We start from the raw sequence: 15,469 nt of genomic DNA on the forward strand, positions 1-15,469 counted from the left end.
TAAATTGTACAATTTGAGAATATATTGAGAAATGCCTGTTACAATCATCCAGAGCCCACAGTGACACAATGTTGTCTGACCAACAGTTCAAAGCTGAAAATAGTAAAAGTAGTAATACTACACTACAGAAATACTGCATTACAACTTAAAGTGCTGCATTAAAAAAGTTCCTCAGTTACAGAAGTATTATCAGCACAATGTAGTTGAAGCTCCCAGTCTCTCTCTGCAGACACTCACTCAGTCTTTTCTCTCTTCCCTCCCACACACCTGCCGTTGCCCTGACAACCGTGACGTCACAGCCACTCCCTGTCCACAGGTTACTTTCACTTTGTGAACTCGTCGTGTCGCAGCTTCTTCTTCTGTCCATGTGAAGGTTAGTAAGAGACACTTTTCACTGTTTGACTCCTCAATGACTCTTTGTTCATCTTGTTAGTTTAGTTCAGTAGAAAGAGCAGAAAACTCTACAACTGAGAACCAACATGGAGGAAGAGTTTCCTCCATCTTACTGTCAGTGTGTCACTGTTCAAAGTAATCAGAGTACTCACTGACAGTACTCAGAGTACTCACTGTATGATTTCTGTCTGTCTTTATGAGCTCACCTTATCAATGTAGTTGAAGTATGTAAAGTGAAAGTAGTCAGTGTACAGAATGGCCTCTGTCAGTGTTGTATTATTATATTAGTGGATGATTATTATTGATGCATTAACATGTAATCAGTACTTTAATGTTGGAGTTGCTGCAGGTGGAGCCAATATGAACTACTTCAAATACTTTTGGCTGCTTGAATGTAAAATAATGAATTCTATTTTATAAACTGATCCCATGTTTGAAAAGTAAGCAGGAAGTAAAGCTGTCAGATAAATGCAGCTCCATGAGGCCATCTAGTGGACTGATAGTAGAAGTAGAGCAGCTGATGGCAGCTTTCTGCTCTCATTCTTCCTCAACACTGACCAATGAGAACAAGCAGCATCTCCTCTGGCCAATAACAAACCACTATTGATCCATGTATTGATTAGTTTGCAATGTGTGACAGTGATGAGAAAAGGCCATCAGTAGTTCCCAGAGTTCACAGTCATGTTTTCTAACTGCTTCTTTAGTCTGAGCAACAGTCCAACAAGCCAAAGGGATTCAACTGACACTGAGATGAAACAGAGAGAAGCAGCCAATCAGTGGAGAAGCAGCTGATAGTTTTACAGGAGAAATGATGTAAATCAGTGGTTCCCAACCTGAGGGTCGGGACCCCCACTAGTGGTCACCAAAGCTTCATGGGGGGTCTGTAGGTTGGCTTATATCTCAGCATCTGGTTCACTTCTGTGAAGAAAAGTCAATGTAAAGTAAACTGTCTAATAGATCAATGACCAAACATCAGGGACAAGAAAACAGTGAATTTGTCCAAAAAGAAGCATATTAAGTATTTATGATTGTTAAAATGATAAAAGATACATAACACAGACAAACTGTATAAAAAGTTCCCTAAACAGGAAATAATCTGCTCAGAATTAATCAGAATCAACTTCAACTTCTTGCAGTTACTGAGTTCAATATTTGGGTTGATTGTACAGTTTTAGATATAATATGAAATATGTATAAAATATGTCACTCAGTCGGGGGTCGTCAGTTTACTCAGTGATAGAAAAAGGTTGGGAACCACTGATGTAAAGGATGAATGAGTGATGATGAGTTCTCAGTGCTGATCAGTGATTGGACTGATGCTTTCAGCTCTGCTCTCAGTGTTTCCTCTACAGATGAAGGTAGAAAGTCTCTGGGAGCTGATGTGGATGTGAATTCAGCAGCAGCTGCCAAGGTAACAGGATTGATTTTGGATGATTGGACTAGCTGCCACTGCATGCTCTGCACTGGATATAGTAGACTTGGAAAAAGAGCAACATTTCAACTGTTGAGGAGCTTTTCAAAGTCAGTCAAATAGAAGTGAAACAGCAACATGAAGTGTATTTCTCTAGTCTTCAACCAACCCCACAGACTAAAGAGCATTGTGAATGTCATTTCTTAGATACTGCAGCTCAAAGTGCCAACAACATTTCTACTCTGCCATGGAAACTGTCAGATGAGTGGATTTAGTATTGAGCTGAATGAGCCGTTTATATCAGCCAGTAGAGTCCTATTGTCCTATTGTGTGTTAGAAATATACAGTCTGCATCTCCAGCATTTACACACTGACAGATGCTAACTTGCATATGTTGGTCAATTAGCATAATTTGCATTAATAATCAGCTATATGGACAATATTTCAGTAATTGTTTGGCTGATTTAGACAATATAAGAGTGTTTTTTGGGGGGTTATTGACGATGATGAATCAATTTCTGACATCAGTGGCAACATTTCATCTCCCAGTGGGCTGATTTTTGAGGATTTTTTAGTCAATTTTGAGATTATTTATTTGCTTAATGCATAACCACAGCTGCAGAGACACAGGTCAATGAGAAAAAGCTGCACAGCAAAAGAACACCAGCAGAAATTTGAATAAATATCTGAACACCAATGACAAAGAGCTTCCTAAACTGCAGTTCCAATGTATTATGCATATAAATAACCTCAATATTAGTGAACCTGGAGTTCAAATAAAATAAATAATTTAAAGTGCAATTTTGTATTTTGTAAATGTCAGAATTTGATCCATCATCCTCAGCAACTCCCAAAACCACTACTATAGTATCTGTTGAAATATTCTCCATACAGACATACATACATGCTTATTAATGCTAATAGTGATAATTGAGTTGGAATCTGTCAGTTTCTAAATGCTGGGGACCCACACTGTATATTTCTGACATAAAATTTTGGTACTCAACATTTCTGAGTTCACGTTGCTGCGAGTCGACTAATCCCTCCAATCAGAGCTGTGTGTGTTTGTCATGTGACTGAGAGGAATGATGGGAAATAATGTGTGATCTCTCCCAGCAGGTTGCTGTGTCTGTGTGAAGGTGTGGGCTCTGCTATGGATCAGTGTGAGGACAGAGAGGAGGGAGTCCCTCCCTCTAAAAGCACTCTGTGTGGGGAACATGACACAAGGACCAAAGCTCAGAGGTGAGATGAGGATCTCTAACTGTCCATGACTCTTCTCCATGTCACAAAGGCTTTGATTCTCCATTTGAAACAAAGACATTTATCTGAGCAAAAATACGTAGTTGTCAGTATTCAAACAGGGCTGGACAATCTGATCTCAAATCAGTATCAGGAGAAACATTCAGCTTCATAATGAGAAATGTAACAGTAACGTGTGTTTGAATCAATCAGAGCAGATTTCCTTCCTCATGTTGCTCACTGCTGATGTTTGTCCTGATTCATTCCAGTCTGACCAGTTCCACATTCTGCTCTTCTGGACTGGACTGGGAGCTGATTGCTCACTGGTTAGATGTTATAGCTGCTCTCACTTTAATTATATGGAATTCAGACAGTGTGTTGAAGTGTGTGACATCAGTAAATTGTGTTCAGTAACACGTCCATAATGTCAGTAATTGAAGACATTGTTCTTATTGTCCAGCCCTGTATTCAAACATTTCAAATTATACATAATTTCACAAAGTCTTTGATTCAGTGAGAATGTTTCTGAATATGTGAGCTTTAATGAATTTCTTTCTATCAGGATCCATCAGAGACCAGACTGTCCTGAACCTGAACCCAGCTGTGTGTCCATGAAGAGTGATCGCTCTATGGGTGATCGTATATACTTCAAAGATGGCCGCCACTCTGTTGATCAAAGGTGAGGATTTCTAACTGATGGTGAAAATAAAATGATGTGTTTTTATCAGACTCTGTTGTGAAATCTCTATTTTTAAATGTTTTAAAATGTCTTTTAATAGACGGTGATGGTTGGTCAGCTCAATTTACAACCTCAGTTTCACAGTGAACAAATAGTTGCAGCAGTTTATAGAAACTCACTGCTTTGACACCACGTCTGTTCCTCTTTTTATCCTAATTGGACCGATATGATCACTCCACTCCATCATCTCCCCGCCTATACTGCACACTGCACTCAATACAGCTTTAAAATACACAGTGAAACATGTCTAAATCAAACACTTTATAGGAATCCTAACCAAGAACTCCCTGGGTACAAATACACTGTGTACAGTCGGTGTATTCAGTCACTGGCAGGTTCTGTCTCAGTGTGTTGTGGGTGCAGTGCAGAACTGATCCTGTTTTTCTATCAGGAGGAAAAAACCTGAACCCAGCTGTGTGTCCATGAAGAGTGATCGCTCTATGGATCATCTTATGCACTTCAAAGATGGCCGCCACTCTGTTGATGAAAGGTGAGGATTTCAAACTGATGGTGAAAATAAAATTATGTGTTTTTATCAGACTCTCAGTTGTTCAGTTTTACCTTTACTGACTCAGATGAAGTTCTCTGAGCAACAACACTCTTTCAGCAGCAGCTGCCTCACACTCACACAGTCAAACACATTCACACTGGGAGCTGCCCAGTACAACCAGTCTGATACAAGCAGACACTGAGCAGCTCCACTGGAGCAGCTGGAGGCTCTAGGTGCCTTGCTCCAGGGCACTTCAGCAGTGTACAGTGAGGGAGGGAGAGCTATATGGAGGGGTTGGTGAGAGCTGTTGGGACTGAACCAAACTGAGCTGTTGATTCTCAGTGGGATCAGCAGGACTAATAAACCTTTACCACTACAGGGAGTCATCAGATTCACTGTTCACATCCAAATATCACTTCATGGACCTTTACCTTGTGTTTGTCTCTGTGTGGACAGACATAATGTGAGCTCATTCTTCATGATTCCTCCACAGAGTGGACCAGGAGAGCTCAGAGGTTCCCAGTGGTCAGTCTGCCCAGCAGCATCAAACACACCTGGACTCCATATTTATGGTCTGTACATGGACAACAACTACTTTTACATCTATTGTGTTCACAATAATCTCCATGCTGCACTTTTTAGACCAGTGGATTGTCAGTCTGTCCAACATGGATCTGATGTTTGCTTCCATGATTTGACTTTGATTGAGTCATTCATATAATATTCTGTTCCAGCTGCTGGAGGACAACATTGTCACTTTTGTGAAGAACGAGCTGAAGAAGATCCAGAAGGTTCTGAGTCCAGATTACACAGAATACTCAGCGAGTCAGAGGGAGGATGAGGAAGTGTTGGATGGTGAGGATGAAGAGCAGAGGAGGAGCAGCAGAGAGGCATTTCTGAAGATCACAGTGCACTACCTGAGGAGAATGAAGCAGGAGGAGCTGGCTGACTGTCTACAGAGCAGTAAGATGATTTGATGATGATTGAGATTGGACATCAGAATCAGAATCGGAATAAGAAATACTTTAATAATCCCCGTGGGGAAATTACTTGTAGGGGGGGAGGAAAAAGGGGAGAAAAACAAGAGGAGAGGGGAGGAGAAAAAAAGGCAGCACCCAGACTCTGCTCCTGTGGGGGAGTACAGTGTGGGACTGGGAAAAAAACCTCAGCAACATAAGCACATATGATCACACTTTACAACATAAAAACTCAAAACAACTTGCAACGGGGGAGGTAGAAGGGGGGGGGGGACCAGAGAAGGGGGAGAGTAAAAAGAGCGAAGGCTTTCTGGAGGAGTTGTTTCAGCAGCGGTCTTGGCCAAGGCCGGGGCACAGAGGCGGAAGGCAGATTAGATTATGATTGTTCGGGTTAGGGAGCGCAGCCAGCATTTCAATAGCACGCAGCCATTGTCCATTCTGGTCTTCAAATCGATTCAGTCCTTTGCAAAGCGGAAACCTTCCCCAAGTTTTCCAGTTGTTATGACACAGCTGGTTAAGCTCTATAAGATGTTTTCGTTGGGAAAACCGCAGTGCGACAGCTCTTTCCAAGGTGCTTTCCATGTTGAGGATTTGTACCACAGTCTGAGCGCTAACGGCTCTGCTCACTCCATCAATAATGTCGGGCAGCTTCATGGGGCTTTGGCTGCTGACCCCGTCTTCCAATTTTCCGATACACCAGGGCAATGCCTAGATCCAATAGCAGATAGCCTGTTAAACATGATTGATTTGATGGAAAGGGAAATGGAGGCAACTGGGAGAAGTTTACTTTTAAAACTCTGCTGATAATATGACGCACACATTGTATCCGATCTATGTCCATTCTGGTCTGAAAACAGAAACTGTTTACAACTGATGAGCTGGAGTGATTTACTGCAAGGACCATAAATACCATCTTGATGTCTTAAAGTTTACATCCATCAGATTTATTGGAGCTTCTACTTATTAACTACATTTCTTCTTTCTTCATTCAGGAACTGCTGCTCCAGCTTGCCGACGTGAACTTAAATGTAACCTGAAGAAGAAGTTCCAGTGTGTGTTTGAGGGGATTGCTAAAGCAGGAAACCCAACCCTTCTGAACCAGATCTACACAGAGCTCTACATCACAGAGGGAGGGACTGCAGAGGTCAATGATGAACATGAGGTCAGACAGATTGAAACAGCATCCAGGAAACCAGACAGACCAGAAACAACAATCAGACAAGAAGACATCTTTAAAGCCTCACCTGGAAGAGATGAACCAATCAGAACAGTGATGACAAAGGGAGTGGCTGGCATTGGGAAAACAGTCTTAACACAGAAGTTCACTCTGGACTGGGCTGAAGACAAAGCCAACCAGGACATACAGTTCACATTTCCATTCACTTTCAGAGAGCTGAATGTGCTGAAAGAGAAAAAGTACAGCTTGGTGGAACTTGTTCATCACTTCTTTACTGAAACCAAAGAAGCAGGAATCTGCAGGTTTGAAGAGTTCCAGGTTGTGTTCATCTTTGACGGTCTGGATGAGTGTCGACTTCCTCTGGACTTCCACAACACTGAGATCCTGACTGATGTTACAGAGTCCACCTCAGTGGGTGTGCTGCTGACAAACCTCATCAGGGGGAAACTGCTTCCCTCTGCTCGCCTCTGGATAACCACACGACCTGCAGCAGCCAATCAGATCCCTCCTGAGTGTGTTGACATTGTGACAGAGGTCAGAGGGTTCACTGACCCACAGAAGGAGGACTACTTCAGGAAGAGGTTCAGAGATCAGGAGCAGGCCAGTAGAATCATCTCCCACATCAAGACATCACGAAGCGTCCACATCATGTGCCACATCCCAGTCTTCTGCTGGATCACTGCTACAGTTCTGGAGGATGTGTTGAAGACCAGAGAGGGAGGAGAGCTGCCCAAGACCCTGACTGAGATGTTCATCCACTTCTTGGTGGTTCAGTCCAAAGTGAAGACCATCAAGTATGATGGAGGAGCTGAGACAGATCCACACTGGAGTCCAGAGAGCAGGATGATGATTGAGTCTCTGGGAAAACTGGCTTTTGAGCAGCTGCAGAAAGGCAACCTGATCTTCTATGAATCAGACCTGACAGAGTGTGGCATCGATATCAGAGCAGCCTCAGTGTACTCAGGAGTGTTCACACAGATCTTTAAAGAGGAGAGAGGACTGTACCAGGACAAGGTCTTCTGCTTCATTCATCTAAGTGTGCAGGAGTTTCTGGCTGCTCTTCATGTCCATCTGACATTCATCAACTCTGGAGTCAATCTGCTGGCAGAACAACAAACAACATCCTGGTGGTCTAAATTAATTAACGACAAAGGGAATCTAAAATATCTCCACCAGAGTGCTGTGGACAAGGCTTTAGAGAGTCAACAAGGACACCTGGACCTGTTCCTCCGCTTCCTCCTGGGTCTTTCACTGCCGACCAATCAGAATCTCCTACGAGGTCTGCTGACACAGACAGGAAGTAGCTCACAGACCAATCAGGAAACAGTCCAGTACATCAAGAAGAAGATCAGTGAGAGTCTCTCTGCAGAGAGAAGCATCAATCTGTTCCACTGTCTGAATGAACTGAATGATCGTTCTCTAGTGGATCATATCCAACAGTCCCTGAGTTCAGGACATCTCTCCACAGATAAACTGTCTCCTGCTCAGTGGTCAGCTCTGGGCTTCATCTTACTGTCATCAGAAAAAGATCTGGACGTGTTTGACCTGAAGAAATACTCTGCTTCAGAGGAGGCTCTTCTGAGGCTGCTGCCAGTGGTCAAAGCCTCCAACAAAGCTCTGTAAGTACAGAAATTTCTGTATTATCACTTAAATACTCTGCTATCTTTTCGACTTAGAGAGATTATAAAAACATTATATATCACCAACATTGGGAACTCCTCACTAGCTGATATCATTTTTACAGAACTAATTTAAAGTGTTTTTGGTTTTGGCTGAGTGATAAAGTGCTGGTCACAAATGTTATTATTGTGCCTTGCATAAGCAAGCACAATACTACTCTTCCTCGTGCTTATTATTATTCTTCCGTACGCTTTTTCGGCGCGCTTCTTCTCCCGCAGCTTTTGTCGCACATACACAAAAAAGGTATCAAAACGTGCGGCTCGATGAGGACATTAGTGCTATGACTTTTCTAAGAATTCCCCCAAACGGTTTGCCGGTAAATCGCCAAAAACCGGTCCAAAAAATGAATGGGTGTGTATTGCGAGAACCTCCAACTGAAAAAAACCGCCAGAGTGCGTGACATCATCGCTAGAGTGTGGGGAGAGAGAAAAATTTGTCGAAAAATAAATTTGTAAACTGCTGTCATGGCCACAAATTTCACTCTACCGAAATAATTTATAGATAGAAACGTAGGTAAATTCGTTGGGGTCGCAGTGATACTACTGCTGAAGCTGTCAGACAAATAGTTTTGGCGGGAAACGCACTGATGCGCCAGCAACGCCCTCTCACGGCCCCATCTACTCCCATGTTAATTTTAGAGGAGCAATCTTGAAAAACGCTCGTTGAACCTCTTCTCTCTCAATCTCCCCAGGTCACATTTTTTAACTTTAGCCACTGAAACTCGGCAGTGCTATAGTCAACAAGATGACGACACTCACGGTCTTTTCAGTTTTCATTTTGGACGTTCCTGGCCATGCTTTTGAGGGGATTCATTTTAAATGTTTCTGTCTCTCTGAGGAGTTAGAGACAGAGAGAGAGCGTGCGCAGCTGCTGTGGGCTCCCCTGATTGCCATGACAACCAAAGCCTGCTCACACACACACACACACACACACACACACACACACACACACACACACACACACACACACACACACACACACACACACACACACACACACACACACACACACACACACACACACACACACACACAGCTAGCTACAGAGAATGACATGGCATTAATAAGCTAGCGCTAGCTGGCTAGCTAAAGATAATTAGCAGGTGGCTAACAAACAAACAATTTAAAGCTGAATGATTTTAATATTAACACAAAATAAGAACAATACACCTTAAATATTTTACCCCACTATGAGCTGTTCCTTAATTTACATTAGCTCTCCTTCAGGAGCATAATACAATTAAACACATTAACCAAAGCTAGCACTTAGCTAGCGATTAGCGATTAGCATTTAGCTAGCGATTAGCGCACAGCTAGCGATTAGCATGTAGACATGGTATTAACATACGGGCCAGAGCAAGGCACAATCAAAATTTCTTTAGGAATTTTCTAGTTTTTCTTATTGTTGATCATTGTCTCTACAGACTGAGTGACTGTAACCTCTCAGAGAGAAGCTGTGAAGCTCTGTCCTCAGTTCTCAGCTCCCAGTCCTCTAGTCTGAGAGAGCTGGACCTGAGTAACAACAACCTGCAGGATTCAGGACTGAAGCTGCTTTCTGTTGGACTGAAGAGTCCACACAGTAAACTGGAAACTCTCAGGTCAGGATTCATCAACCTGTTCAACTGATAACCACTTTAAACCTGAATTATGTTGACGGATACAATTGTAATCTTCCTAACATTGTCTCAAATCATTGTTTTGTTTATTTAGTTTGAGTCTCTTTCCTTGAACATGTTTATTATGTAATGTGTTGTTTTGTGTGTTTGCAGGCTGTCAGGCTGTCTGATCACAGAGGAAGGTTGTGCTTCTCTGGTCTCAGCTCTGAGCTCCAATCCCTCCCATCTGAGAGAGCTGGACCTGAGCTACAATCATCCAGGAGACTCAGTAACAAAGCTGTCTGCTGGGCTGGAGGATCCACACTGGAGACTGGACACTCTCAGGTATGAGGCGGATCAATACAGTAGTAGTAGTCAGGTGACAGAGAAAAGGTGATGAAATTTCTGTTTTTCTGGACCGATGTCTTGTTTCGACATTGGAAAATAGGACAGTGGTTTATCCTGATGGGTTGGTGAGCATCATGGCGGGTTGATATTTGTCAATGTTGTCACGCTGCAGGTTTGTGGGCTCATATCATAAATAGTTTGAGATATTTTGATGGATGTCATCTGCCATCAGCGTGTGTTACCTTTTAGTCCAGAAAAACTAAAGGCGTCACCTAAACTACAATTCAGTTCAGTTCAGTTCAGTTTTATTTGTATGTCACCAATTCATAACAGAAGTTATCTCAGGACAGTTTTCAAATAGAGCAGGTCTAGACCGAACTCCTTATAACATTATTTACAGAGACCCAACAGTTCCCACCATGAGCAAGACCTTGGAGACAGCGGCAAGGAAAAACTTCCTTTTCTGCCCTGAAAGAGAGAGAGAGAGAGAGAGACAGACAGAGACAGACAGAGAGAGAGAGAGAGAGAGAGAGAGAAAGAGAGAGACTAGAAATGACTGATGAAGATGATGATGATGATGATGATGATGATGAACATGAAGAAGATGATGACAACGACAACAACGGTGGACAATAATAATAGTAACTATAATAATGATTATAATAATAATAATAATAATAATAATATCAGTAATTTTGAGGCTCCACCAGGATCAATGAGAACCTGCGAGACGAGAAAGCACAAGAACTCCGGGGAAGAAGTGAAGTTAGTAACATGCATAAATGGGACCATGATGAGGTAGAGTTGGTTCGAAAACACGCATAGTCGGACACACAACGAACAACACAAGCGAGTCAGTCAATGAAAGACAGGTATGGCGAGCCCAAATAATCCAAAAGTAGCCTTCTCTAAATGGAAGTATAGCCATTACTTTTCCCTCCAAGAAATTAAAGGAACGAATGTAATCGTGAAATGCACATTATGCTATTATTATGTTAGATAGAAAGCACCTCATATTGTTGTAAGTACAGAATATCTACCAATTGTCTGAAGTTTTTTTTTATTGGCACTACAAAGAGTGTATATATTTGTTATTTATTTTTGGTATAGTGCTTAACAAGCATAATTTAATTTTGCCCAGTTGTGGCCTGTTGAGGGGCAATAAATATCAAAAGTTCCAAAACATCTATTGTGTTATTTGTATGGATCCACTATATAAATATATTATCTACATACATGGCATTTGATTGGAGGCTAGTCTCACTTTGTCCCACAGCAACATTAAAATAGTTTAGATTTGTGTACATTGTTTCTGTTAATAATGTATTGTATTAAGTGTCCATTTCATTATAATATTCAGATTTATCATAAATAATTGAACATGCACGTGTGTTTTAAGTTCCATTAAAGAGGGGTGGAGGTGGGGTCACATTTGAGCATTTAAAAATGTAGTTGAAAGTAACGCAATAGTTACTTTCTGAAGTAACTAGTTACTTTTATAATTTGTAACTGAGTAACTAATTTAAGAAGTAGAAGAAGTAACTAGTAACTGTAACTAATTACATTTTAAAAGTAACTTGCCCAACACTGGAGGCAACACACACTGCGAGCTAACTATCAGGCTGGAATTTGGAGAAGATGTTTAGAAAAGGCCCCACAAGTACCAAGCCCTGTTGGCAGAGGATGGAAGATGAAGACAGAGGAGGAAGGTGAACAGTTGGTGCTGCACTGGATGGAAGGCCGGCCAGCACCTGAAGCTCTCCTGGATCTACTCGCCTGCAACTGCACAAAAAAATGTTCACTCGATGTATGTGTCTTGCAAATGGCCTCAGGTGCACAGACATGTGTAAACTGACAAAGTGTGAAAACCAGGCGACCTGTGTAGAAAGTTCAGATTAAGACGAGGACGACATGGAGAATGATGATGATTAGATAATAAAATAATGGATATCAACATACAAACCAGTCTTTGATTAAATATATTGACTTTACAACCTGTTTCTTTATTGAATTTTACAACTAGTAGGGCTCCATCCTATTTGTCCATTCTATTCGCTCTATTCTATTTAATTTAAGGCTCTCACAAATAAATAGTAGGGGTATATTATACATTTTCTGAATCATCAGAGTGCCTTGAGTATTGAAGTTGTTGAGTTTTTTTTCCCTGATGTTCCTTCATGCCCCAGGGATAAAAGAAAGCATACAGTTTAGGCGGAAATTGTGAGAAAATGTGTGTTATTTCTGGTTTAAAGAAGTCATGTGACCTCTGTGTTTGTCAGACAGATTCAGTTCTGGGCTTAAATGAAAGCCTAAAAGGTCCCCTTTCCAACGATACCAAGCACCATATTATGGAATATTGACAATATCCCTACCATGAGCCTAAATCAGATATACACCAGATTTCAAAAACGGAATTTATCTTAGGGGGTTAGTAACTTCATGAGCTGAAAAAAATGATTTTGCTACCACCCCTGCACTGCTATCGTGATTTTTCTAGTACTAGGGCTGTATACCTTGCCAAAAAACAATGATAGCATTTGTCCCCCCCGATGATACCGATCAACCCCCCTGGCTCATGGACTAATAGTTTTGAAAGAAAATAGTGTGGGTGTGCGCGTGCAGGTGCAAAGACTGGAGCGACCTTTAAAAAAATTGCCGCTCAACACAAAATCCTTTTGCTCCCCGCTCCGCTCATATGCTCTGACAGGGACTAACGTTAGTTTCACAACTTTGATCATCCGCCACTGGACAGAGGTTGTGAACTAAACAAACAACGTTGCTATCCAGTGTGCGTGTAATCAAAAAGGATGGAGATGGAGAGTGTTATTTTGATCGTGTGTTCTTTGCGTAATGGATGTGGAGAACTGTTCAATAACGTTTAAATAGTCAGAGATTATTTCCTTGTGGTTTGCGTAAAAGGATTTTGGAGCTAATAGAGTCGCATGTGACATAAACGTAGATGGTGCAGTGACTCAGGTTCATGCCAGCTGAACAAATCTATTGCATTGTTATAGCTTTAATGTGAAGTTTAACTAATAGCGCATATATTCATCTGAGAATTGATGATGTCTGTGTGTTACAGACCCTGGCTGTGTGCGCTGAAGTGTATATGACAATAAAGTTATTATTTTTTATTATTTTTTTTATTTTTTTATTTTTTTATTTTTAAAATGTATTTTAAATAGGCCTATAGACTCATAGGTTTGTTGTCCAAAAATACCAAACAATTTTTTCACAGCCCCCCCTGTTCAAAATTAGAAGTTTATTTAAATCAAACAGTTAACTGCCAGTGGTCAAAGCCTCCAACAAAGCTCTGTAAGTAGAGAAAGAGTTGGATTTCTGTATTATCACTTAAATACTCTGCTATCTTTTCGACTTAGAGAGATTATAAAGACATTATATATCACCAACATTGGGAACTCCTCACTAGCTGATATCATTTTTACAGAACTAATTTAAAGTGTTTTTGGTTTTGGCTGAGTGATAAAGTGCTGGTCACAAATGTTATTTTTCTTATTGTTGATCATTGTCTCTACAGACTGAGTGGCTGTAACCTCTCAAAGAGAAGCTGTGAAGCTCTGTCCTCAGTTCTCAGCTCCCAGTCCTCTAGTCTGAGAGAGCTGGACCTGAGTAACAACAACCTGCGGGATTCAGGACTGAAGCTGCTTTCTGTTGGACTGAAGAGTCCACACTGTAAACTGAAAACTCTCAGGTCAGGATTCGTCAACCTGTTCAACTGATAACCATTTTAAACCTGAATTATGTTGATGGATACAATTGTAATCTTCCTAACATTGTTTTGTTTATTTAGTTTGAGTCTATTTCCTTGAACATGTTTATTATGTAATGTGTTTGTAGCACCCCAACACTCAGTAAATGCTTAAGTTAAAGCAACTCACCCTGGACTTAAATGATGGGGTGTTGGGGTTTGATTTATTAAGGTAGGTACCACGAAGGTTTACCTGTTTTGTGTGAAACTTGTTATGGCCTAATACTTTATGAATAACGAACAACTTTGTTAGACTAAGCAGTGGCTCTATTCACACGTACTCTACACTATTTTAAATAACTGACCCCAGACAACTCTTTCAAATAAATGAAATAATAGTTAACTAACCAGTTGTTTTCCAGTTTACCACAAATAATATTTACTTTGTTAGTTAACAGATGAACAAAAATGAAATAACACAATTACTCAAATTAGACTTCTTTAAAATAAAAATACTATAGTTGTAAACAAAATGACCTTTATCAAAATTGGCAAAACGCTGTAGAAATTTGGACACTTATAATAAGCAAAATAGAATTGGCAATATCAAAATACTATTCAAAATTCAAATAATTCCAGGTCTCCTGTAAAATTCCTAGTTCTTACCCCTTAATACGATTTCTCTATACTTATCAAACTCAGATCAAATATGCTACTTAACTGAACTCTAAACAAAACAGTGGGCCCACACACACTCACACACACGCACACACACACACACACTCTCACACGCACACACACACACACGTACACACACACACACACACACACACACACACACACACACACACACACACACACACACACACACACACGCACACAAAAGCTAAAAAAGGCCTGTGTGTTGCTCGGTGCGGTGCGGCGGGGAAATCCTTATCCTCAGTGACAATTAACAGTCACATGGAAAATCAAACTCATGGTCTGGAATAAGTCCTGGAGAAACACTTAATGAAGAGATGAAGATGAAAGCCAACGGCAGCAGAAGTAAAGTCCTCCTCAGGAAGCGTGAAACAGTCCTTCCCGTTCAGCAATGGCGTCCTCTTGGCTCGATTCTCCCGCCCCTTTTCTGTTCACTCCCTTACCTACGGCCAATTACCAACAGGTGACATTGAGTGATAACTACAGCAACCAATCAAATGAAACAGCATGAACCAATGACACAAATCTGAAAATTCATGTTTAGTTTACCACACACTTTTCTTCAGCTACTATACAGAACAGTTTGATGTAACTACTTAATTAACTATTTACACTCTATTTATTATGAATTTATGTTAATCTATCGGTTAACATTGAATTATTTAATTAATTCACTGAAATAATTATTTGTATTACAAATTAACTTGTTTTAACCCCTGTACTTTTACACCGGACTACATGTTGTTCTGTGTGTTTGCAGGCTGTCAGGCTGTCGGATCACAAAGGAAGGTTGTGCTTCTCTGGCCTCAGCTCTGAGCTCCAACCCCTCCCATCTGAGAGAGCTGGACCTGAGTAACAAAGAGCTGCAGGATTCAGGATTGAAGCTACTTTCTGTTGGACTGAAGAGTCCACACTGTAAACTGGAAACTCTCAGGTCAGGATTCGCCAACCTGTTCAACTGATAACCACTTTAAACCTGAATTATGTTGACGGATACAATTGTAATCTTCCTT

General features: G+C 41.0%; 1 protein-coding gene and 1 long non-coding RNA gene across 5 annotated transcripts in view; one reads left to right on the plus strand and one right to left on the minus strand.

Moving 5' to 3' along the window:
• Window positions 1-293: 293 nt before the first annotated feature.
• The window catches only part of LOC127360878 (NACHT, LRR and PYD domains-containing protein 12-like), a 119,169-nt gene continuing 103,993 nt past the window's right edge, over window positions 294-15,469 (plus strand). For 3 of the 4 annotated variants that reach the window (XM_051395296.1, XM_051395299.1, XM_051395298.1), the window contains exons 1-12: window positions 294-373; window positions 1,732-1,804; window positions 2,921-3,046; window positions 3,606-3,722; window positions 4,174-4,272; window positions 4,766-4,844; window positions 5,007-5,235; window positions 6,242-8,045; window positions 9,530-9,703; window positions 9,875-10,045; window positions 13,587-13,760; window positions 15,217-15,390. In XM_051395296.1, the coding sequence (XP_051251256.1) occupies window positions 2,958-3,046; window positions 3,606-3,722; window positions 4,174-4,272; window positions 4,766-4,844; window positions 5,007-5,235; window positions 6,242-8,045; window positions 9,530-9,703; window positions 9,875-10,045; window positions 13,587-13,760; window positions 15,217-15,390 (3,110 nt within the window). In that variant the 5' untranslated portion in view covers window positions 294-373; window positions 1,732-1,804; window positions 2,921-2,957. The remainder of the gene's footprint in view (window positions 374-1,731; window positions 1,805-2,920; window positions 3,047-3,605; window positions 3,723-4,173; window positions 4,273-4,765; window positions 4,845-5,006; window positions 5,236-6,241; window positions 8,046-9,529; window positions 9,704-9,874; window positions 10,046-13,586; window positions 13,761-15,216; window positions 15,391-15,469) is intronic. The other variant, XM_051395297.1, reaches the window with a different exon arrangement.
• The window catches only part of LOC127360882 (uncharacterized), a 70,444-nt gene continuing 64,775 nt past the window's right edge, over window positions 9,801-15,469 (minus strand). Inside the window, exon 3 of the long non-coding RNA XR_007883961.1 lies at window positions 9,801-9,829. This is a non-coding gene — a long non-coding RNA (uncharacterized LOC127360882). The remainder of the gene's footprint in view (window positions 9,830-15,469) is intronic.

This window comes from Dicentrarchus labrax, unplaced genomic scaffold (assembly GCF_905237075.1).
Source record: "Dicentrarchus labrax unplaced genomic scaffold, dlabrax2021, whole genome shotgun sequence".
Lineage (NCBI taxonomy): Eukaryota > Metazoa > Chordata > Actinopteri > Moronidae > Dicentrarchus > Dicentrarchus labrax.